Source organism: Artemia sp. Qi Xiang Cuo, chromosome 5, assembly GCF_049724085.1.
Source record: "Artemia sp. Qi Xiang Cuo chromosome 5, ASM4972408v1, whole genome shotgun sequence".
In the NCBI taxonomy this organism is placed as follows: domain Eukaryota; kingdom Metazoa; phylum Arthropoda; class Branchiopoda; order Anostraca; family Artemiidae; genus Artemia; species Artemia sp. Qi Xiang Cuo.
Window position 1 is genome coordinate 50124068 of NC_142798.1, and position 24612 is coordinate 50148679.

At 37.7% G+C, this 24612-nt stretch overlaps 1 protein-coding gene across 1 annotated transcript in view; it reads right to left on the bottom strand.

Annotated features, from left to right (window-relative positions):
- The window catches only part of t (C45 family peptidase tan), a 65341-nt gene that overhangs the window by 21378 nt on the left and 19351 nt on the right, over positions 1-24612 (bottom strand). The window contains exon 6 of the mRNA XM_089089157.1: positions 17284-17541. Coding sequence (XP_088945283.1) covers positions 17284-17541 — 258 coding nt within the window. The remainder of the gene's footprint in view (positions 1-17283; positions 17542-24612) is intronic.

Here is a 24612-nt window from a genome sequence, read left to right on the forward strand (position 1 = left end):
TATATATATATATATATATATATATATAGATCGAATTGGGCACTAGCTACTACAGCCTGTAAGTTACCGATTTTTTCATGAAATTTAAAAGACTCCATAACTTCTTGATATCTACTGTGGGCCCAAATTGAAATACCAGGAAATAAATCTAAAAGCAGCAAACGACTTTGTTTTTGTCTAGAAACTGTAAAAAAAAAAAAAAAAATTAAATTTGGAACCAGGAAGAAAATGCGTTGAGCAAAAATGCATTATAAAGGCGGATGATCGTTTTCTTATTAAAGAGACCTTTCACTCTGGAGAAAAGTTCATAAGACCTTCTCAGCTTCCCGTTTAAGATGCTGATAATGAGTAACCTCACTTCTCGAATTGATCCACTTTATGGAAGCCCAAGATGCTTAATAGACGCGGAAGCAGAAATAGTGGCAAGGTCAACGAGGATCTTAGAGTCTGGAGGCTGACGATACTCAAAACAGGAAACTCAATCTTTGAAGAAACAACTTACTTATAATCTATTAGGTGCGTCCAACCTAGCGCCATTTGATTCAGCCCCTTGTTCGACCCAACCCTCACTCAGCCCAGCCCCTATTCAAATCACCCTGTTTAGCTCAACCCCATTTAACTCAAAAAATTTTAACTCAATCTTCACGCAGCCCAACCCCCGTTAACACAAACAAAATGCAGCTCAACCCCCCTTCAACTCAGCCACATTCAACTTGACCTGACCTGACTCAATCTAGACAACCTAGACAACCAGTTACAGGAGTTGAATTGAATTAGGATTGAACTGAATGGGGTTAAGTTTCATTGGAGTTGAACTACATAGGGTTGATTTGAATTAGTTTTAGTTGAATGAGGGTTGCATTGCACGAGTGTTGAATGGAATTAAGGTAGAATTGAATGGGGGTTGAGTTAAACCGAGTTCGAGTTGGACCGGATTTGAGTTTAATGGGCAAAAGCAGTAAGGCGATAGGAATTACAATATTCCTTTACTATTTTTCGGGACCGAAGTCACGATGCCTTCACACTTCACACAATGCAGTGAGTTTTTACTTGGCATGGGAAACTTGGCTTGGAGGCTTGGAAAACCAGCACAATATGTTGAACTAACATCACAATACCAGATGTTCAGGCCTAAGTCTATATGAGTCTGATTCTTTACCTTCCTTAAGGAGACGAATCTGAGTAAGAATGGACAAGGTTATGAATTCATTGGTGGGAGGCCTATAAGAGAACAAAAGAAGGTGTATTTCAGTGGTGGTGGGGAAACAAATGTCGAACCGTTTGTTCACCTTGGCAGTCTGTTAACTTCGCATAATGACTAATCAAAAACGGTCGGACAACGACTATGATTGGTATTAAAATATTGTCTCTCATCTTAGAAAGTAAAGGGCCGACAGTATCCATCGATATGCGTCTCATAAACATCTTGTGATTACTGTTAGTTTTTGCACTTTGAAAATTATGCATTTAGAGCTGAAAAGTATGAATTCAGAATGACAGGTATGTGGTGCTCAATTCCAGGGCTGAGGTTCTAAGCTGACAAACAAAGCATGGGCTTGGCTAGTCTTATTATAATTGGAAACATACTGGGGTTGACGCAACTGTATTTCAAACTCCATAGCCTCAATTCCGGGTCCATGAGAACTTCAGCGGTCCTTTAAAATTTTAACAGAAGAAACGTGTAAATATCTTTGTAATCCTCTCCTTGGTCTTCACCTCTGATTAGCAGTTTGGAAATAATCTAAAGAATATTGAATGTATTACGGCTTCATTAAATACCGTACGAGAAATATTTGATGTTTTTTTTTAAATTTACTTCTTATTTTTCAGTTTCTCATAATTTATTTCTACTCTTACTGAAGTATCCATATGAAGGACTTTCATGAAGAACTTTCATATTTTGAATAAGATAAGCTTTTAATTTCGTTTGATATCTCATAAGCTAAAGTTAAAGATTTTCAGAAATTTAACCTTTCTTATTTCCACTTTGCTCCAACCACAGGACTAAAAATACTAAAAATGCGCCACAGGACTAAAACGTCCCTCCAAAGGACACCGTAAGCCAACACTGGAAAGCAAGCTTCTGCACAAACTTGAATTGAAAAGCTCTATCTGTAGCACCACCCTTTTATTATGGCAACGCTGACCTGGACTATGGTCCAATTTAGCATCAAGACCTTTCACTCTCAAATCCTAAGCTCTATAAAAAAAAATACAAAAAAAATGAAGAAAATCACCAGATGCGTGACAAATATTCAAATCCTTATAGAATAATTACATAGTGAATAAAACAGTTGCACGCAGCGTTAACCAAATTGACTAATATATCATTCTGACATTAAAAGCCAGCCTCTCAATTAAAAGGAAGCAAACAAAATCCCACAAAACAAGAATTAAATATATAAATTACTGACACAATGATTATCCAGATTATGTATCAGAAGTTTAATATTCTTTTCCAGAAGAGTGAGTCATTAAAAAATAAATTAATTCATTGTGTAAAAAAGCGATTGGAATAAGAATTAATTTTTTTTACATGCTATAAAAAACTTTCCAATCTGTACTTGAAGGGATAGGATGGAGGGCTTTTTCCTGCTCCAAGTCTTTTACAATAACTGGATAGTCATTTGGTAACTGTCGGTCGGCTTTCATCAGCTGTTATATATTCTCCAGCTGCTTAAAACACTATTTATTATAGTTGGTACCGCTAGGGTATTCCCGAATTGTGATGCTATTTGTAGCATTATTCAGGAACCTAATATTTAAATAAACGTTTTAAAAAGCGTCTTAAAGGGCTAAAGAAAGTACGATGGCAGAATAAAAAACTTTCAAACTAAAATCGCTGAAAACGAATATCCTCGATTTATAGTGACAGCTGCAGGCTACTAAGTGTGAATTTGCACAATACATAAAAAGAAAACGCAAAGGACCTTACCATGTGAAACCATCTATTATTATATTTGTCTTCCGTTTGTCTTTTCCGTTTTTTTTTATTATTTTTCATATTAAGCCTTTAGTACTTTAAAAACATTGGGTACCACATACACGCCATGGCTCAATGGCTTGGTTTTAATCCAATTCAATTTGTTTACCATTTGAAATGAAGCTAAGTCCCTCCAAAAGATATTTGCGATATTATAGAAGATTAGGAGAGACGATTTTTTTTTTTAATATATCCTTCCATCTATCAAACAGTTCGTGGTAACGAACTGTAAGTAAGGAGCGACCCGGCTTAACGGTAACCGAAACTCTAAAAAACAGAATTTTGATACCAATAGATTCAACAAAAGAATCAGATTTTGATGCTGATTTCAAATATATAAGTTTTATCAAGTTTAATCTTACCCATCAAACGCTACGCGCCTGAGAAAATGTGGCCGATTTTCAAAAAAAGGGGTAAAGACTCCGTAAAAGTTATAAAACCTTAATGAATATCACACCATCATATTCAGCGTATCAGAGAACCCTACTGTAGATGTTTCAAGCTCCTATCTACAAAAATGTGGAATTTTTCATTTTTTGCCAGAAGAAAGATCACGGATGCGTGTTTATTTGTTTTATTTTTGTTTTTTTTTTTCTTTTCCCCAGGGGTAATCGTATTGACCCAGTGGTCCTGAAATTTCGTAGGAGGGCTCATTGGAATGGAAATTAAAAGTTCTAGTGCCCTTTTTAAGTGACCAAAAAAATGGAGGGCAACTAGGCCCCCTCCCACGCTCATTTTTTTCTCAAAGCCACCCAATTAAAATTTTGAGATAGCAATTTTGTTCAGCATAGTCGAAAATCTTATAAATATGTCTTTTAGGATGACTTAATCCCCCACAGTTCCCAGGGGAAGGGCTGCAGGTTATGAACTTTGCCCATTGCTTACATATTCTATTGGTTATTGGGAAGCATACAGACATTTTCAGGAAGGATTTTTTTCTGGTGGGGGGGGGGGGGGTTGGAGGAGAGTGTTACTCGGGAGTATCTTTCCGTGGAGGATGTTTCTTTGGGGTAAGGGTCATTTCTATGAAGGGGCGCCGGATTTCCAAGCATTACTTAAAAAACGATCAGAAATTAAATAAAAAAAACAAGTTTTTTCAACTCAAAGTAAGAAGCAACATTAGAACTTAAAACGAACAGAAATTATTACGTATATGAGGGGGTTCTCCCCCAAGTCAATACCTCGCTTTTTACACTACAGTTTTTTTTTTAGTGCTTTCAAAAGACCTATCTATTCTAATTAAACGGCCTTTGTGATTCAGGGGTTTGTGAATTAATTTTGTTTTTAACTTTTAACGTAAAGAGCGTGGTATTGACTGAGGGGAGAACCCCCCTCATATAAGTAATAACATATACGTAATAAAAAAAAACAAGCGATACGGCTCAATAGTAATCGTAAGTTTTTAAAACAGAATTGTGATGTAAATAAAAGTTTCAAAAGAATGGGCATAAAACGGTGCTTCTGAATATACAAGCTCTATTAAGTTTAGTATTACTCATCAAGTTCTACTAGCCTGAGAAAATATACCTTATTTTTTAAAGAGGGGGGAAACATCCCCTATAAGTGAAAGAATTTTAATGAAGATCATACCGTCAGATTCAGCGTATCGGAAAACCCTATTACATAGGTTTAAAGCTCATATCTGCAAAAATCGGCAACTTTGTATTTTTTGCCAGAAGAAAAATATACGAATAAAGAAGTCTTTACGTAAGTTAGTTTGTAAATTACATCAGAACCAAATTTAGAGACAGCCATTTAGCAAACGAAAAGTAAAATTTCTATGCAAATTTTGTTTACTTATTCAATGACGGTGAACCAAAATAAAAGCAGCATTAATTAAAAAACGATCAGAAATTAAATAAGAAAAACAAGTTTTTTAAACTGAAAGTAAGAAGTGACATTAAAACTTAAAAAAAGCAGAAATTTTTCCGCACTTGAAAGGAGCTGTCCTATCCTCAACGCCTCGCTCTTTACATTAAAGTTTGACTCTGTCTCACAACTGTATTTTTTAAAACAATAAAAAACTTTAGTGTAAAGAGCGAGGCGTTGAGAAGGGGACAGCCCCTTTCATATACGGAATAACTTCTGTTCGTTTTAAGTTTTAATGTCGCTCCTTACTTTCAGTTTAAAAAATTTGTTTTTTTTTTATTTAATCTATAAGATAGAACGGCTTTCCTCCTCTGTCAGTAAATCTAAGTTTTTTCATTAAAACAATCAATATTAAAAATATAGATGCGACCATGAAAAGGGACTACTACTTCTACTAATACTACTACTAACAAGTCACTGCAACACCAATCCAATTGGGGCCAATACAGCTAAGAACGCCCCCCCCCCTCCATCCCAATCTATTCAAAGCCTCCCTCCTTACATCCTTCCAAGAAGTTCCCATATCCCTTAAATCTTTCCTTGTGACATCCTCCCACCCCATTCGGGGACGATCCGCTGTTCGTTTAGCCCTAGAAGGCTGGCAGACAAGGAAAATCTTTGGCAATCTGTCACCCTTCATCAGCAGAGCGTGCCCTAACCCTAGAAAGCGGGATTGAACCGTATTATTCATACAGCTCTCTATTTGAGATACTGTCAGTCAGCTGGGTCTCTAAAACAATCCGTAGGCAATTTCTCTGGAAAACATCTAGCAACTCCTCTTCTATTTTTCGGAGCACCCTCGCTTCAGAACCATACTTGACCACTTTCATCACTATAGCTTCTAATATTCTAATTTCAATTCATAAGTTTATCTTCCTATTCTTCTAAGCTTTTTTCAACTGAAAAAAACACCCTGGGCCTGGACTATTCTACTTTTAACATCTTCACTGCACCCACCGTCCTTATTAATAATACTACCTAGGTAAATGTAATGTTTAAAATATAATGTTAAATGTTTAAAATATATTCATTTTATATTGAGAAGATCTTTTCAGGGAAATAGAAAATAATACTTTAAATCTTTTCGCTTTTTTAAGACTTTATAGTTTGGCTGCTATTTGTATGCTGGAGAAAAATTTTCAGCAATTTTTAACAGCATACACCCTTTTAAAAATCTGGACACAAATAGTAGTGTTTAATTTAGTTTCATACCTCCTCTAGTTGACCTGAAATAGAAAACTTGATACCATTCGCAAAAAAATCTGTTCATTTTCTTTGATAGCTTGGATACGCTTACGCTATTTTGATTTGGTTAAATTTTAAGAGCAAAAGTAGCCCCAAAAGTTTGAACATAATACCCTCAGTCGTTCTTGGGATACTGCTGAGATGCCTTATTGGGAATCAGCCTTAACACAGTGTATTTTGATTTAATCTTAAGGCAACATTTAGTTTTTAAACACAATAGGCAAATGAGAGGGTGGGCGCAGGAGGGGGATTAGTTGCCCCCCCAATCACTTTTGACTATTAAAAGGGCATTAGCCCTTTCTATTTTCAATCGAATGAGCCCTTTTAAAAGTTCCTATGACAACTGCTTCGATACGAAGTGCCCTGGTAAAAAAAAAAATTAATAATAATAATACATTGTACCCACATCGATCTTTATTACAAAATGTCAAGCCTTTCAATCACTTACGACTATTAAAAAGGGTACTAGCCCTTTCAGTATCCAACCGAATGAGCTCTTTTGAGTTTCTACGACAACGCTTTCTATAAGCACCTTATATGCCCCTCAGGGCATAGATTACAACCTTTGCCCTGAGGGCTGTGAGGGGGTTTTCATCCTCAAAGTCCTAATTTCCAGAATTTTCAACTACACTAAACAAAATTACTATCTCAAAATTTTGATTGGAAGTAATAAGGGAAACAGTGGGCGTGAGAGGGGTGTTAGTTGTTCTCCAATCACTTTCAACTACTAAAAAGGGCACTAGCCCTTTCAATTTACAATCAAATGAGCCGTTTTGAAGTTTTTACGACAACGCTTTTTAGAAAAACCTTATATGCCCTCAGGGCATAAATTACGACCCTTGCCCTGAGGGCTGTGAGGGGGTTGTCATCCTCAAAGACATAATTCCCGGACCTTTCAACTACGTTGAACAAAATGGCTATCTCAAAATTTTGATTGGATGTGTTTGGAGAAATGATGGGCGTGAGAGGGGGGTTACTTGCTCTCCAATCACTTTCGAATATTAAAAAGGGCAGTAGCCGATTTCAATTTCCAATTGAATGATTCCTTTTTGAAGTTTTTACGACAACGCTTTCTACAAAAAAACCTTATATGCTCCCGGGCATAACTTTCAACCCTTGCCCTGAGGGCGGGGGGGGGGGGAGTGTCACCCTGAAAAACATAATTCGGGACTTTTTAACTACGTCGAACAAAATGGCTACCTCAAAATCTTGATTGGATGTGTTTGGGGACATGGTGGGTGTGAGAGGGGTGTTAATTATCCTCCCATCACTTTCAGCTATTAAAAAGGGCACAAGCCCTTCTAATTTCCAATCGAATAAGCCCTTTTCGAAGTTTCTACAACATCATTATCTATAAAATCTTACATGCCCCCAGGGCATAAATTACAACCCTTGCCCCGAGGGCTCTAAGGGGATTATCATCCTCAAATACCTAATTTCTAAAACCTTTAACTACGTTGAACAAAATGGCTATCCAAAAATCTTGATTGGATGTGTTTGGGGAAAAGGTCGGCCTAGGAGGGGGGGCATGGGGGGGCTAGTTGCCCTCCAATTACTTTTGACTATTAAAAAGGGCACTAGCCCTTTAAATTTCCAATGGAATGAACCCTTTTTCAAATTTCTACGACAAAGCTTTCAATAAAAACCTTATATGCCCCCAGGGCATAATTTACAACCGTTGCCCTAAGGGCTGTGGGGGACTGTCATCTTCAAAAATATAATTTATATGGGGAATTAATCTACGCTGAACAAAATAGCTATCTAAAAAATTTTATTGAATGTGTTTGGATAAATGGTGGGCGTGAGAGGGGTGCTAGTTGCCTTCCAAACACTTTCGACTATTAAAAAGGGAACTAGCCATTTCAATTTCCAATCAAATGAACACTTTCTGAAGTTTCTACGACAACGTTCATAGGCAGCGCGCTAGCGATGCCTAAGTAAAGAACGATGTTGCCACACTGTATTATTTATTTATTTATTGTTTTTTTTCCCTCCATACCCGGGCAGTTCTTATCGAAGGAGTTGTCGTAGAAACTTCGAAAAGGGCTCATTCGATTGGAAATTGGAGTGGCTAGTGCCCTTTTTAATAGTCGAAAGTGATTGGAGGGCAACTAGCCCCCCCCCCCACGCCCCTCATTCCCCCAAACAAATCCAATCAAAATTTGAGATAGCCATTTCGTTCAGCATAGTTGATTTCTACATAGAAAATATGTTTTTGAGGAGGACACTCCCCCACAACCCTCGGGCAAGGGTTTTAATTTATGCCCTGAGGGCATATAAGAACAATGTTGGCAAAATGTACTATGTATTAATTTTTTCTTTTAGAGCAGGGCACTCCATATGGAAGGGGTTGTCTTAGAAACTTCAAAAGGGGCTCATTCGATTGGAAATTGAGAGTTCTAGTGCCCTTTTTAGTGGTCGAAAGTGATTAGAGGGCAACTAGCCCCCCTCCCACGCCCATAATTCCCCCAAACACATCCAATCAAAAAGCGGAGAGAGCTATTTCGTTTAGCGTAGGGGATGTTGCAATAGAAAATATGTTTTTGAGGAGTACACCCCGCCAAAACCCTTGGGTCACGGGTTTTAATTTATAAGCTGAAGAAGTGTAAGCTTTCTATAGAAAGCCTTGTCGTAGAAATTTCAAAACAGGCTCATTTGATTGGAAATTCGAAGGGCTAGTACCATTTTTAATAGTCGAAAGTGATTGGAGGGCAACTAGCCCCCCACCGCCCCTCAGTCCCCCAAACCCCTCCCTTCACCCGCTTGATTGCCATTTTGGTCAGCGTAGTTGATATACAGATAGAAAATATGTTTTGAGGAGGACAGTCCCCCACAACCCTTAGGGCCAGAGTTTTTAGTTATGCCCTGGGGGTATATAATGTTTTTATAGAAGACGTTGTCTTAGAAACTTCAAAAAGGGCTCATTCGATTGGAAATTCAAAGTGCTAGTGCCCTTTTTAATAGTTAAAAGTTGTTGGAGGGCAACTAGCCCCCCTCCCCCATGCCCACCATTCCCACAAAAACAACACGCCGAAAATTTCACATAGCCATTTTGTTCAGCGGAATAGTATACCAGATGGAAATTGTGTTTTTGAGGAGGACAGTCCCTCACAACCCTCAGGGCAAGGGTTTTAAGTTATGCCCTGGGGGCATATAAGGTTTTTATAGAAGGTACTGTCGTACAAACTTCAAAACTGGTTCATTCGATTGGAAATTCGAAGGGCTAGGACCCTTTTAATAGTCGAAAGTGATTGGAGGGCTGTATTGATTGGAAAGTTGTTGTATAAATCATAGGCAGCAGGATCGCACTGCCTAAGTAAAGAACGGGGACACTCGAGAACGAGACAAGAAACGGGGACTAAGAAAAGAGGAGGACACTCCCCCACAACCCTCTTCTAGTGCCCTTTTTAATGGTCGAAAGTGATTGGAGGGCAACTAGCCCCCCTCCCACGCCCATCATTCCCCCAAACACATCCAATCAAACCTTTCAGCTAGTCAGTTTTTCAGCGTAGTTGATTTCCAAATATAAAATATGTTTTTGAGGAGGACACTCCCCCACAACCCTCAGGGCAAGTGTTTTAAAGTATGCCCTGGAGGCATATAATGTTTTTATAGAAAGCGTTGTCGTAGAAACTTCAAAAAAGGCTCATTTGATTGGAAATTCAAAGGGCTAGTGCGATTTTTAATAGTCGACAGTGATTGACGGGCAACTAGCCCCCCCCCACGCCCAGCCTTCCCTCAAACACATCCAATCAAAATTTTGAGATAGCCATTTTGTTCAGCATAGTTGATTTCCAGATCGAAAATGTTTTGAGGAGGACACTCCCCCACAACCCTCAGAAATTAGGTCTTTTATGATGATGACCCCCTCAGAGCCCTCAGTGCCCTTTTTAATAGTCGAAAGTGATTGGAGGGTAAATAACCCTCCTCTCACACCCACCTTTTCCCCAAGCACATCCAATCACAATTTTGAGATACCCATTTTATTCAACGTAGTTTTAAGTTTTGGAAATTAGGTCTTTGCGGATGACAACCCCCCCCCCACAGCCCTCAGAACAAGGGTTGTAAATTATGCCCAGGGGCCATGCAAGGTTTTTTATAACGCGTTGTCGTAGAAACTTCAAAAAGGGCTCTTTCGATTGCAAATTGAAAGGGCTAGTGCCCTTTTTAATAGTCAAAAGTGATTGGAAAGCAACTAAAAAAATACAAAAATACAAATGAATGTGCATTGTCAGTTTAGTATACATATACTGATATTTAGTAATCAAAATGTTAATATTATTGTATTTATTAAAGTTATAAAAGTAAAAACATTTATATTTTTTCAGTAGAGTGCATATTTTGTTCTGGCTTTGGGAAGACATAGTGGTTTTTGCGCCCAACTTATGTTAATTTCTGCTCGTTTTGAGTTTGACTCGGTTAATTATTGTAATTTCTGTTCGTTTTGGGTTTCATCTATTTATCGATGCTGATTTGCGGTAGTTCCGATACGAAGTGCCCTGGTCTAAGACCAAAAAAAAAATAATACATTGTGCCAACTTCGTTCGTTTTCTTAGGCAGCGCTATTGCGCTGCCTAAGTGTAATGATTACGTATTAGGTAGGTTAAGCCGCCAACTTGATCGATTTTCTCGGTACCCAGCATCGCCTTTTCATATTCACGTATACCTAGTCTCAGCAATTTAACTCTTCTTGACATTAATCAAACAGTTCATGGTAACGAACTGTAATTAAGGAGCGATGCGGCTCAATAGTAACCGAAACTAAGAAACAGAGCCTCGATAACAGCAGATATATAAAAAAAAAATCGAATTTAGATGATTATTCAAAACATTGCAAATTCATCAATTTTAATGTTACCCATTACGAGCCTGGGAAAATTTGCCCAATTTTTGAAAAAGGGGGGAGGGAGGAAACACCCCCAAAACATCAAGCGATCTTAATGAAAATGACACCATCAAATTCAGCATACCAGAGAACCCTACTGTAGAGGTTTCAAGCTCCTGCGTACAAAAAAGTGGAATTTTGCATTTTTTTGCCGGAAGAAAGATCACGGATGCGTGTTTATTTATTTTTTTTTATTTTTTTTTTTATTTTTCCAGGGGTGATCGTATCGAACCAGTCATCGTAAAAGATCGGAGGAGGGTTTATAGGATCAGAAATCAAAAGTTCTAGTACCCTTTTTAAGTGACCAAAAATATTGGAGGGCAGCTAGCCCCCCTCCCACGCTCATTTTTCCGCAAAGTCAATTGATCAAAATTTTGAAATAGCCATTTTTTCTAACGTAGCCAAAAAATCTCATAACTATGTCTTTGAGGATACTTGGCCCCCAAGGCCAGATCCAGGATTTTTTTCGGGGGGTTTTTACTAATTTTTGACTTTTTCGGGGGGGGGGGTTTACTAATTTTTGACACAGTTTTCGACTAATTTTACTGATTTTTACCTAGGTTTTACCAATCTTCGACTTGTTTTCGACTCGGTCAAAAAGTGCGGGGGGGCGGGTTCAAACCGGGTAGCCCCCCCCCCCTGGATACTGCCTTGTTGGCCCCCCACAATACCCGGGGGAGGGCTGAAAGCTATGAACTTTGCCCATTGTTTATGTATAGTATTGGTTATTGGGAAGTATACAGACGTTTTTAGGGGAGATTTTTTTTTGGCGGATGGGGGTTGGAGGGGTACGTGGGAGGATCTTTCCATGGAGAAAGATTTCGTGGGGGAAGGTTTTTTTTCCATGGAGGGAGCGCTGGATTTCCCAGCATTATTTAAAAATCGATCAGAAATTAAATAAAAAAATGTTTTTTTTTCAGCTGAAAGTAAAGACCAACATTAAAACTTAAAACTAACAGAAATTATTACGTAAATGAGGGGGATCGCCTCTCCTCACTACCTCGCTCTTTACGCTAAAGTTTTTTTTAGAACTTCTAAAAGAGCTTATTGTTCTAATTAAACGGCCTTTGTGATTCAGGAGTCATTCTTAAATAACTGGAACAAAAAATCAAACTTTAGCGAAAGGAGCGGGGTATTGAGAAGAGGGCGATCCCTTTCATACGCATTATGATTTCTGTTGTTTATTGTTTGTCATTGTTTTAAGCCAATCTCACCATGTGAATTATTCTGCCCCTTTTTTCTCATATTTTATAAAATCTAAGGAGAAGGGGGATAATATGTCGTCTAGAATATTTGAAACCAAGCGGTATACGTATACGATAATAAATAATTTTTTTTAGTAAGACACAGGACACATTTCAGAAAAAAAAAACCAAGCTCCTGGACGGAATGTCGAAAGGGATTCCTCATAATCCTTCACGTCACTTAGTTTTCCAGGGAGAATATACAACAGTTGACACCATTTAATGTATTAATTTTATCTGAAAATAAGAGCTGTAAGAACCTGTTAAGGATGCTATGAGCATTACTCAAAAAATGATAATCTCACTGCTTACAATGTGGATCAGGCTGCAGTTTCTTTGCTTTTCATTATGAAACCCAGTCTTGCTAACTCATTGAGCTATTAATGAGAGCGTCTTGTATTTAAAGTGTCCCTGCAACCTTTAGTTTCCCGGGTTTTACAAATTTCGGGGAAAGCACTAACAAACCTAAAGATTTTCCAACTTAGGGGGAGTTTTTCGATTCATTTATTGGGTTTTCCTTGTTTTGCCGATGATTGTTCAGTGATTTTCATGAGAAAAGAAAGTGTTTCACAATAAGAGCATAGAAGTACTCTCTTCATTTAGAATAAGGATAAATACATATTTAATTGGTGATGCAAGAATATATCTAAAGGACTTAGAGAGATTCCAATCAAGCTGAAGAGAAACTAAAGATGTGCCAAAGGAACATAAACCGACTCTACTGAAACTGAAGCCATTTTCAGCAAGTAACAGTTCAGCTTCGGAATGATTTATTTTCTATACAAAATTTCTTGCTGCATCGCAAATCTCTGAGAGTAGTTTCGGGAAATACGAAATAGTTGACATCCATATACTCAGGCAATAAGTGACGTAAGGACTAATTAAACATGGAAATAGGGTTCTCGGGATCAATCTAAGAAAATATTGTTTTAGTTCTGCGAACCATCATTTTGATCCAATCAATGTTGTGCTTAAAATACATTTATTGTTAAGAAAAGTTTCTGACAATCGCATATAACGATCTTTTGATTTAATAAGTAAAGCTCTTGACAGACATATTCTAGGTAACTGATGAAAAGCTCGGTTTTGCAGCATTTACACAAGCAAATTGCCATACAACCACAGTAATGCTCTCTCAAACAGGTCTGGTGAACTTGAGAAATTTGGCACGAAAAATAGAGAAAACACCACCCAATATTCATTTTCAGTATACAATTTTGGTTTGGAATTCATCCTCAAACCATCAACAACTTACTGAAGGCTGTAAGGTCTCAAATTCACGTGAAAAAACTGGTTAAAATAACCAAATAAGGATGTGTAAGGGTAGGTTAATTTAGACTGGATTGTTCATAAAATTTTGATTTAGGTATTTTCAGTACACCAGAACTGATGCATTCACGTTCCATAAACCCTTCAAAGACAAATCACGGTATTTCAAATAAGCATCGGCACCGTTTCTGTTTTTCAGAAAAATATAAACTAAAAAAAAAAACAAATAAAAAAAAACAAAAAAAAAAAAAAGAAAAAAAATATAAACAAAAAACCGGTCGGTCAAAAACAGTTGACCTGTTTCTCCTTTCTGTTCTGTTTTTAGAAAAACAAAAACAGAAACAGGCTAGACAAAAACAAAAACAGAAGTAAATACAGAAACAATTACCGATGCTTAATTACAGAGCTCTGTATGAGATTGACTTACACTGCTGATTTAAAGAACATGAAAATTGGAACTTGGAATGTTACGACATTAAAAAATGACTATCGTATCGACATTTTGACTGACGAATTCAGACGATTAGAACTGGATTTATTAGGAATTTCAGAAACTCATATCCCAGGGGTAGGAACCATGAAATTAGGTGATATAGAACTTGTTTACTCAGGCAGGAAGGATGGGGGACATAGACAGGGAGTAGGGCTCATGATAAATAAGGAAGCTGCCAAGTCTCGTTTAGGCTGGGAAGGTATTAATAATAGAATACTAATTGCTCATTTTATGACTAAAAAGTTAAGAGTATCAGTTATAGTAGTATACACCCCTGTTGAACCGACTGACGGAGATACTAGTAACTCAGACGAATTTTACTTAGAGTTACAGGAGGAAACAGACAGGGTCCCAGGTAGAAATATGGTATTTTTATTAGGAGATTTTAACGCCCAGGTTGGTAAAAATAGGTATAGATGGCATCCCAGCCGAGGTAAATTTGGTGTAGGAAAAGAAAACAGTAATGGATACAGACTTTTGCAATTTTGTAGGTATAACAATCTAGTCATAACCAATACGGTGTTTGGTCATAAAATGGCTCATAAGTTAACAGAGTATTCACGTGATGGTAAGACAGCAAACCATATTGATTATGTTATAGTAAACCGAAGACTGACAGGATCAATACAAGATACTAGGGTATATAGGAGTGCTGTTATTGATGCTAAAAGTAAAGATCACCATCTAGTAGTATAAGGTGTTAATTTAAAGCTAAAATATCGGAAGGGTAACTACCTACCGGGAAGTTATGATGTTGGTAGACTCCAGGATGAGAATTTGAGAGAAACTTTCCAGGAACAGTTTGAATACTAAACTTGAGAGTTTAAAATTTGATAATGTGGAAAATGGTTGGAATAATTTTAGAAAAATAATTTATGAAGTTGCTGATGGTGTCTTAGGGAAGAAAGCTAGAACTGCAGCTAAGAATATTAGTGAAAAAGCTTTATGTTTAATAGAAAGGAGTAAGGACTTGTACAAGAATTATCTGAGTGATAGATCATATGGAAACAAAAGAAATGTAAAGAAAGTGGAGAAAGTATTAAAATATGAACTAAGGAGGTGTGAAGTGGAGGATAAAATTGCCGAGGATCTGGAAGATGCAGCTAGACGGCATAATAGTAAAATATTGTACTGGCACGTTAACAAATTGAGAGGGAGTATTCAACCCGGACTTGGCCCAGTTAAAGATAGGAATGGGGTCGCAATTAGCGATAGGGAAAAAAACTAAAGAGAGATGGGTCAAACATTTTGAGAATTTGCTTAACCGAGATAGAGTTGCAGGAAAAAATATAGAGGAAAATGAAAAAGTTTATGATACCTTGGATGTGAAGGAAGATTTGCTTTGTGAGGAGGAATTAGCAACAGTAATAAAAGGATTAAAGAGTAATAAGGCTCCAGGGGCTGATAGGGTGGTAAATGAGTTTCTTAAATATGGTGGCTCTGAGGTTAGAAATAAGTTACTGAAGATTATGAATATGATTTTTGAAAAAAGGGAAGTACCTAACGATTTTAGGAAAACCTTAATTAAGCCACTTCATAAGAAAGGTGATAAAAGTAAGTGTGGCAATTATCGAGGCATTAGTCTGGTCTTTATAGGTAGTAACTTACTTAGTAATATGATACTTTTTAGACTGAGAGATGCCGTAGACAAAGTTTTAAGAGAAGAGCAGTGCGGTTTTGGAAAAGGTAGAGGATGTGCCGACCAAATTTTCACTCTTAGGTTAATTATTAAAAAGTGCATGAGTTTTCAAAAACCTTTGGTCCTCAGTTTTATAGATTATGAGCAAGCATTCTATTCTTTTGATAGAAGAGTTTTATCAAAGGTTTTTTCCTTATATAGTATATAAGACAAATACATTAAAGTTATAAGTTCTATGTACGAGAATAACACTGCTGCGGTTAAGCTAGGAAATGAGGATAGCGGTGGAATTTGTATTAAGTCACGAGTAAAGTAGGGCCTTGTTCTAACTCCCATTGTACGGATTATTTTGATGGACTCTGTTTTAAGGAGCACTAGAAAGCCCATGAGAGACCATGGAACCAAATGTGGAGGGACGAGTTTCCAGGACTTGGATTATGCTCATGATTTAAGCATCCTAGATGAAAGTATGAGCAAAATGAATGAAGTTTTAGAGGTTTCGCGAGTACAGGGTGCTAGAATAGGTTTGAAAATTAATGTTAAGAAGACTAAGTCACTAAGGCTAGGAAAAAGCGAAGATGAAAAGGTGACACTGGGTAATGAAAAGATTGATCAGGTGGGAAGCTTCACTTACCTTGGTAGTATTATTAGTAAAGATTGTGGGAGCAGCGAAGATGTTAAAAGTAGAAAAGACAAGGCTCAGGGTGTGTTTTCACAATTAAAAAAAGTCTGGAAGAATAGGAAGATAAGTCTGCAAACCAAGATTAGAATATTAGAAGCTACAGTGATGACAGCGGTCAAATATGGCTCTGAAGCATGGACGCTCCGAAAAGCGGATGAAGATTTGCTAGATGTTTTCTAGAGAAATTGCTTAAGGATTGTTCTGGGTACCCGGCTGACTGACCGTATTTCAAACAGTACGAAATTTCAACTGTACGAAAAATGTGGTTCAATACCGCTTTCTAGGGCTATAATGAAAGAAAGGTTGAGGTGGCTAGGGCATGTTGTGCGGATGAAGGATGAGAGATTGCCGAAGATTGTACTTTTCGGCCAACCATCTAGGGATAAACGGAAAGCAGGACGTCTCCGTGTGGGGTGGGAGGACGTAAAGAGGGAGGCTTTGAATAGATTGGGGTGGAGGAGGAGCGTGCGTAGCTGTGTTGGCCTCAATCGGCTTGGTGCTGCGGTGAGTTGTTAGTAGTAGTAGTAGTATTATAAGTACTTCAAATGTGACTGCAGTGCTTTTGTTTCCTGGCTAGAGTCACAACATCAGCATTTTTTTCACAAAATATCTTAGCTGTTCCGGTGTTATGGTTACCTCCTACACATAGTTTTCATTTTCCTTCGCTATTTATGGAGGGAAAACTCCAGTTGGGCAGCCCCACAATAGAGTCAGGGCAATATTCTCTTGCTATGGTAATTTATTATGGACTAGTAACATATTTTATGCTGCTCATGTTATGTCTGAAAAGTTTACAATAACAGCACTCCTGAATTTATTACGAGTTAATCGTACTTCGAAATAAAAGTTCGAGCTGTAACCTATCAGCTTCAAAATTCTTCCTAGAACATCATTCAAGAAGAGCGTCGTTTTATTCCAAAGTAGTACCGACACTTTGCGTGGTTTATACAACTGTAGTTTGAAAAAATACTTACCTGCCACTGTTCCAACTGCTGACTTAACTCTACTTTTTGCTGCACAACATCTAATAGCTGGCTATTTGCTTGAAGAAGTTCGATTCGTGTTTTTGCATGATCGATTTCTGCTGCATTTTTCCGCTGAACAGCCTGGTCTCTAACTTCCCACGCACGTTTGATGAGTTCATCTTTGGCCAAATGAGTATCCCGTACATCCCGTCGAGCTGTATCTCTTTCTTCTTTCACAGCTTCTAACTCTATCTCTTTCAGATCCAGCTAAAAAAGCATTTTTTCTAATGTTTCCGTTTATGAATAGATAATTTAGTTGACGTTTCGACGCCAGAATAAATATTCAATAGCCATGCTACTGACATTCCCGAGAAATTGTTTTATTTTTAAATTTCGAAATAAGCAAAGCTGCAAATTTGCGCAAACAGTTCTCCCAATTTCAGCTAAATGATGTCCTATGAAGATAAATAGTTTCTTAAATTTAGTAGTTCATGTTTAATTTATTTTTTGTCTGTTTATAACGAGCATAAATTCTAAATGTGACATAACGTGGTCAAAACTGGAAGGGAAATCGACACATGACAAAACTCCAAGAGAGAAATAGCTAGGATTACTTTAAACATATTCATGCACGAATGATTTAACCGCAGACTAGCTGTCACTGTAAGCATTCTAAATATTCATTAAAGCATTTATCAAATAACCAGTTCCTGACATACTAGTTTCTGTTTGAGCTTCACTGGCACAACTATCGATGACGCGGGGTTGCCAATGGATAAAATAGGCATAAGAGAACTTCGTTTCAGTAAGAAAGCTAAACTGAAGACGTCTTTTGAGTAATACCACTGGTATTACTCAAGATTTAACAGAGGAAACATTGCCTGCTAAGTCACACTAATCTTTTACAAATAACAAACCGTTTGGCTTACTAATTTTTGTTTACGTTTAAATAGATAAATAGATTTTACATATCCAGTTGATACCCCCCCCCCCCAGAATGCCTATTTTTTCCTAAAATTGTGTATATAAGACTGATAAGCACGATTCATCATTAATGTAAGGTGGTTATCAACATTATAAGATTACTCAAAACATAGCTTAGGAAGCATCTCAGGTATCTGAGCAAGTAAAATTAAATGGTTAAACCTTTATATTTAAATCAAGTTTTCATTTTAGGAAAGCTGTCTCGATATAACTAATCCAGTGTAAAAAGGTATAGGACAGATTCCCTCGTCTTGTTTTACTGTTTAACAGAAAAAAAAGAACATTTGCGCTCGCGGTTGGGGTGAGAGTTACTGAAGTTACTAAGTTACTAAGTTACTGAAGATTATGAATATGATTTTTGAAAAAGGGAAAGTACCTAACGATTTTAGGAAAACCTTAATTAAGCCACTTTATAAGAAAGGTGATAAAACTAAGTGTGGTAATTATCGAGGCATTAGTCTGGTCTCTGTAGGTGATAAATTACTTATTACTATAATAATTTTTAGACTGAGAGATGCAGTAGACAAAGTTTTAAGAAAAGAGCAGCGCGGTTTTAGAAAAGGTAGAGGATTTGTCGACCAAATTTTCACTCTTAGATTAATAATTGAGAAGTGCCTGAGATATCAAATACGTTTGGTCCTCGGTTTATAGATTATGTGCAAGCGTTTGATTCTATTGATAGAAGAGCTTTAGCAAAGGTTTTATCCTTGTATGGTACACCAGACAAATACATTAAAGTTATTAGTGCTATCTACGAGAATAACACTGCTGCGGTTAAGGTAGGATTCGAGGTTAGCAGCTGGTTATGTATTAAATCAGGAGTTAAGCAGGGTTTTGTTCTATCCCCCTTTGTATGGATTATTTTGATGGACTTTGTTTTAAGGAGCACAGGAAAGGCAATGGCGGACCACGGAATCAAATGGGGAGGAAAAAGTCTCCTGGACTTGGATTATGCTGATGATTTAAGCATCCTAGATGAAAGTGTGAGCAAAATGAATGAAGTTTCAGAGGTTTTGCGAGTTCAGGGTGCTAGAATCGCTTTGAAAATTAATGTTAGGAAGACTAAGTCACTAAGGCTGGGAATAAGTGAGGATGAAAAGGTGACGTTGGGTGATGAAAAGATGGATCAGGTGGGCAGCTTCACTTACCTTGGTAGTATTATTAGTAAAGATGATGGGAGCAGTGAAGATGTTAAATATAAAATAGCCAAGGCTCAGGGTGTTTTTTCACAGTTAAAAAAAGTCTGGAAGAATAGGAAGATAAGTCTGCAAACCAAGATTAGAATATTAGAAGCTACAGTGATGACAGTGGTCAAATATGACTCTGAAGCATGGACGCTACGAAAAGCGGATGAAGATTTGCTATATGTTTTTAAGAGACATTGCTTGAGGGTCGTTCTGGGTACCCGGCTGACTGACCGTATGCCGAGTAATATTCTGTACGAGTAATTTGGCTAAATGCTGCTCTGTCGGGATCTGGCCGCAGAAAGATTTATGCGGCATGGGCACGTTTCGCAAATGAAGGATGACATACTGTTAAAAGCAGTTCTTCTTAGCCAATCGTCTAGGGCTAAACGGAAAACAGGTCGTCCCCGTCTGGGGTGGGAGGACGTCATAAAGAAAGATTTAAAGAAAATTCGAACTTCGTGGGCGGGTGTAAAAAAGAGGCTTTGAATAGATTGGGGGGGAGGAGGAGCGTGCGTAGCTGTGTTGGCCTCAGGCGGCTTGGTGCTGCGGTGAGTTGTTAGTAGTAGTAGTAGTAGTAGTAGTAGTAGGTTGGGGTGAGATGATATCGTAAAGAGATTTAATTTATACGGGAACTTCCTGAGAGGGTGTAAAGAGGGAGGCTTAGAAAAATTATGATGGAGGAGCACGCGTAGCTGTGTTGGCCTCAGGCGGCTTGGTGCTGTGGTGAGTTGTTAGTAGTAGTAGTAGTTCATAAACTTATTTCAATACCCAGGTTTTGATGTTAATCATCAAACATGTCTTGAATATATTTTGCGGTCCATTAGTAGAAAGGGGGGTCCGACTCGTGTCACGCACCCCTGCTGCCACCTACAACTTTTTTTAACATCAAATTTGGGCATAGAGTCCCCAAGGGGAGATGGATTTCTGAGAAATTGATTGCGTAATCAAAGTGTGTCAATGACCTAAATTTTCAAGGTCGATGTTGTTGTTGTTGTAAGTGCACGCTCTCAGCGAATGTCAAGGTGTCCAGGAATTTGAAACACCTGTGCTGTCGACCTCAATTCCCCTTTCGTGAATCAATAATTCCCCTTAGAAACAACAATTTAATTCCCCTTTCTTGACGGATCAATCAACCAATGACATCATCTGTCAGACCTTAAAAATTTTCGCCTAGAAACGATTCTCCAGGAATAGATCCAAGTCATTAATGTCTTTGCCTCGGAAACAACTCTACTGGTCGAACTCCAAAAGATATTAATAACCAAACGCCATGGAAAACAATTCTCAAAGAAACATCTTAGTGATGAATTGTTTTAGCGTAGGAATCAGGTTTCTTAGTAATTTGAAATGTGTCAGCGCAGCGATGCCAAAAACAAAAGAAACACGCTGAAATTAAGTTTAGGGATTATTTGGGCAAAACCGTTTTAGACATTTTATGGAAATATTTCGGCGAAACAGTTAAAGACATTTTAAAAGATGATTTAAAAGATGATTTTAGAAGAGGATTTGAGGGTGAAACTATGTGGTCGTTATAATAAACAAGTTCCATTTGAACAGTGTTGTGAGGTCCCCTACCACAACCCAAAAGGGTTCCGATACCCCAATCCCAAAGGAAGCCCACGATCCTCAAAAGTTCTCCGGGCTCCCAAAGGGCTCCTGGCGCCCAAAGGCTCATGAGCCACCATTTTAATACGTTTTTACGGCTTTATTATATCTTTTCAGAAGAAATTATTATTACAGGGAATTATTTCGGTGAAACAGTTGGAGACGTTTTAAAAGATGATTTTTGAAGATATTTTAGAAGAGGATTTGAGGATGAAACTCTGAGGTCGTTATAATACACAAGTTCCAATTGAACAGTGTCGTGAGGTCCTCTATCCCCAACCCCAAAGGGTTACGATCCCCTTACCCCCACCCCCAAGGAAGCCCCTGGTCCACAAAGGTCCCCCAAGATCCCAAAGGACCACCCTGCCCTCAAGGCCCCCCAGACCCTCAAAGGCCCACCCCGGGCCCCGTCTTTCGTTGATGTGTGTTGCCTTAAACCTATGATTTGGGGTGTGTGGGCTGCTATTTTTGACTTTTCTGAGTTGGATTTCTTAGTCTTTCATAGGTATGTGTTGTCTGAAACCTATGATTTGGGATGTATGGTTTGCTATTTTTGACTTTTCTGAGCTGGATTTCTTACCCTTTCATAGGCGTGTGTTGTCAGAAAATTATGATTTGGGATGTGTAGTTTGCAAGTTGGACTTTTCAGAGCTAGGATTCTTAGTCTCTCATAGGCGTTTGCTGTCTGAAACCTATAGTTTGGGATGAATAGTTTGCTATTTCAGGCTTTTATGAGCTAGGTTTCCTAGTATTTCGTAGGTGAATGTTGTCGGAAACGTATGATTTGGGATATGTAAATTACTATTTCGGGCTTTTCTAAGCTAGATTTCTTAGTCTTTCGTTGGTGTGTGTTGTCTGAAACTTATGATTTGGGATGGGTGGATTGCTATTTTTAACTTTTCTGAGCTGGATTTCTTAGCCGCTCATAGGTGTGTGTTGGCTGAAACTTATGATTTGGGATGGTTAATTTGCTATTTCCGGCTTTTATTAGCTAGGTTTCTTAGCCTTTCATAGGTGTGTCTGGTCAGAAAATTATGATTTGGGATGTGTAGTTTGCTATTTGAACTTTTCAGAGCTAGGATTCTTAGTCCCTCATAGGGGCTTGTTGTCTGAAATCTGGAATATGGGATGAGTAGTTTTCTTTTTTTGTCATTTCTGAGCTGGATTTCTTAGATTTTTATGGGTATGTGTTGTCGGAAAATTATCATTTTGGATTTGTACTTTACTAGTTGGACTTTTCAGAGCTAGGATTCTTAGTCACTCATAGGCGTTTGTTGTCTTAAACCTATGGTTTGGAATGAATAGTTTGCTATTTCAGGCTCTTCTGAGCTAGGTTTCTTAGCCTTTCGTAGGTGTGTGTTGTCTGAAACTTATGATTTGGTATATGTAAATTACTATTTCGGACTTTTCTAAGCTATATTTCTTAGTCTTTCGTTGGTATGTATTGTCTGAAACCTATGATTTGGGAAGGATGGATTGCTATTTATGACTTTTCTGAGCTGTATTTCTTAGCCGTTCATAGGTGTGTGTTGTCTGAAACTTATGATTTGAGATGGTTAATTTGCTAATTCCAGCTTTTATTAGTTAGGTTTCTTAGCGTTTCATAGGTGTGTGTTGTCAGAAAATTATGATTTGGGATGTGTAGTTTGCTATTTGGACTTTTCAGAGCTAGGATTCTTAGTCCCTCATAGGCGTTTGTTGTCTGAAACCTATAGTTTGGGATGAGTAGTTTGCTATTTCGGGCTTTTATGAGCTAGGGTTCTTAGCTTTTCGTAGGTGTGTGTTGACTGAAACTTATGATTTGGGATATGTAAATTACTATTTCGGGCTTTTCTAAGCTAGATTTCTTAGTCTTTCGTAGGTGTGTGTTGTCTGAAACCTATGATTTGGGATGTGTGGGTTGCTATTTTTTTACTTTTATGAGCTGGTTTTCTTAGACTTTCATAGGTGTGTGTTGACTAAAACCTATGGTTTGGGATGAGTGGTTTGCTATTTTTGACTTTTCTGAGCTAATTTTTCTTAACCTTTCATAGGTGTATGTTGTCAGAAAATTATGATTTGGACTGTATAGTTTGCTATTCGGACTGTTCAGAGCTATGATTTATAGTTTTTCATTGGCGTTTGTTGTCTGAAACTTCTAGTTTGGGATGAATAGTTTGCTATTTAAGGCTTTTCTGAGCTAAGGTTTCATAGTATTTCGTAGGTGAATTTTGTCTGAAACTTATGATTTGGGATATGTAAATTACTATTTCGGGCTTTTCTAAGCTAGATTTCTTAGTCTTTCATAGGTGTGTTTTGTCTGAAACCTATGATTTGGGATGGCTATTTTGCTACTTTTGACATTTCTGAACTAGGTTTTTTGGGATTTTATAGTTGTGTGTTCCCAAAAGATTATGATTTGGGATTTTAGTTTGCTTTTTGGACTTTTCAGATATATGATTCATAGTCCTTCATATGTGTGTGTTGTCTGAAACCTCTAGTTTGGGATGAGTAGTTAGCTATTTCACGCTTTTCTGAGCTAAGGTTTCTTAGTATTTCATAGGTGTGTGTTGTCTGAAACTTATGATTTGAGGTGTGTAATTTGCTATTTCCGACTTTTCATAACCAGATTTCTTTGTCTTTCGTAGGTGTGTGGTGTCTGAAACCTATGATTTGGGATGTGTGGGTTGCTATTTTTTGACTTTTCAGAGCTGGATTTCTTATTCTTTCGTAGGTATGTGTTGACTGAAACCTATGATTTGGGAATGAGTGGTTTGCTATTTTTGACTTTTCTGAGCGAGATTTCTTAGCTTAGATGTCAGAGCAAGGATTCTTAGTCCCTCATAGGTGTTTGTTGTCAGAAACTTCTAGTTTGGGAGGAGCAGTCGGCTGTTTGAGGCTTTTCTGACCAAAGGTTTCTTAGTATTTCGTAGGTGAGTGTTGTCTGAAACGCATGATTTGGAAAATTTGAATTGCTATGTCGGGCTTTTCTGAGTTCGAGTTCTTAGTTTTTCATAGCTGTGTGTTGTCCGACATCTATAATTTGGGATGAGTTGTTTGCTATTTTTGTCTTTTCCGAGTTTGATTGCTTACCCTTTCATAGGTGTGTGCTATCTGAAAATTATGATTTGGGATGGGTAGTTTGCTAGTTGGACTTTTCAGAGCTAGGATTCTTAGTCTGTCATAGACGTTTGTTGTCTGAAACCTATAGTTTGGGATGAATAGTTTGCTATTTCAGGCTTTTATGAGATATGTTTCTTAGTATTTCGTAGTTGTGTGTTGTCTGAAACTTATGATTTGGGATATGTAAATTACTATTTCGGGCTTTTCTGAGCTAGATATCTTAGTCTTTCGTTGATGTATGTTGTCTGAAACCTATGATTTGGGATGTGCGGGCTGCTATTTTTTGGCTTGTCTGAGATAGATTTCTTAACCTTTCATAGTTGTGTGTTGTCTGAAACCTATGATTTGTGATGAGTGGTTTGCTTTTTTTGACTTTTCTGAGCTAAGGTTTCATAGTACTTCATAGGTGTGTGCTATCTGAAAATTATGATTTGGGATCTGTAGTCTGCTTTTTGGACTT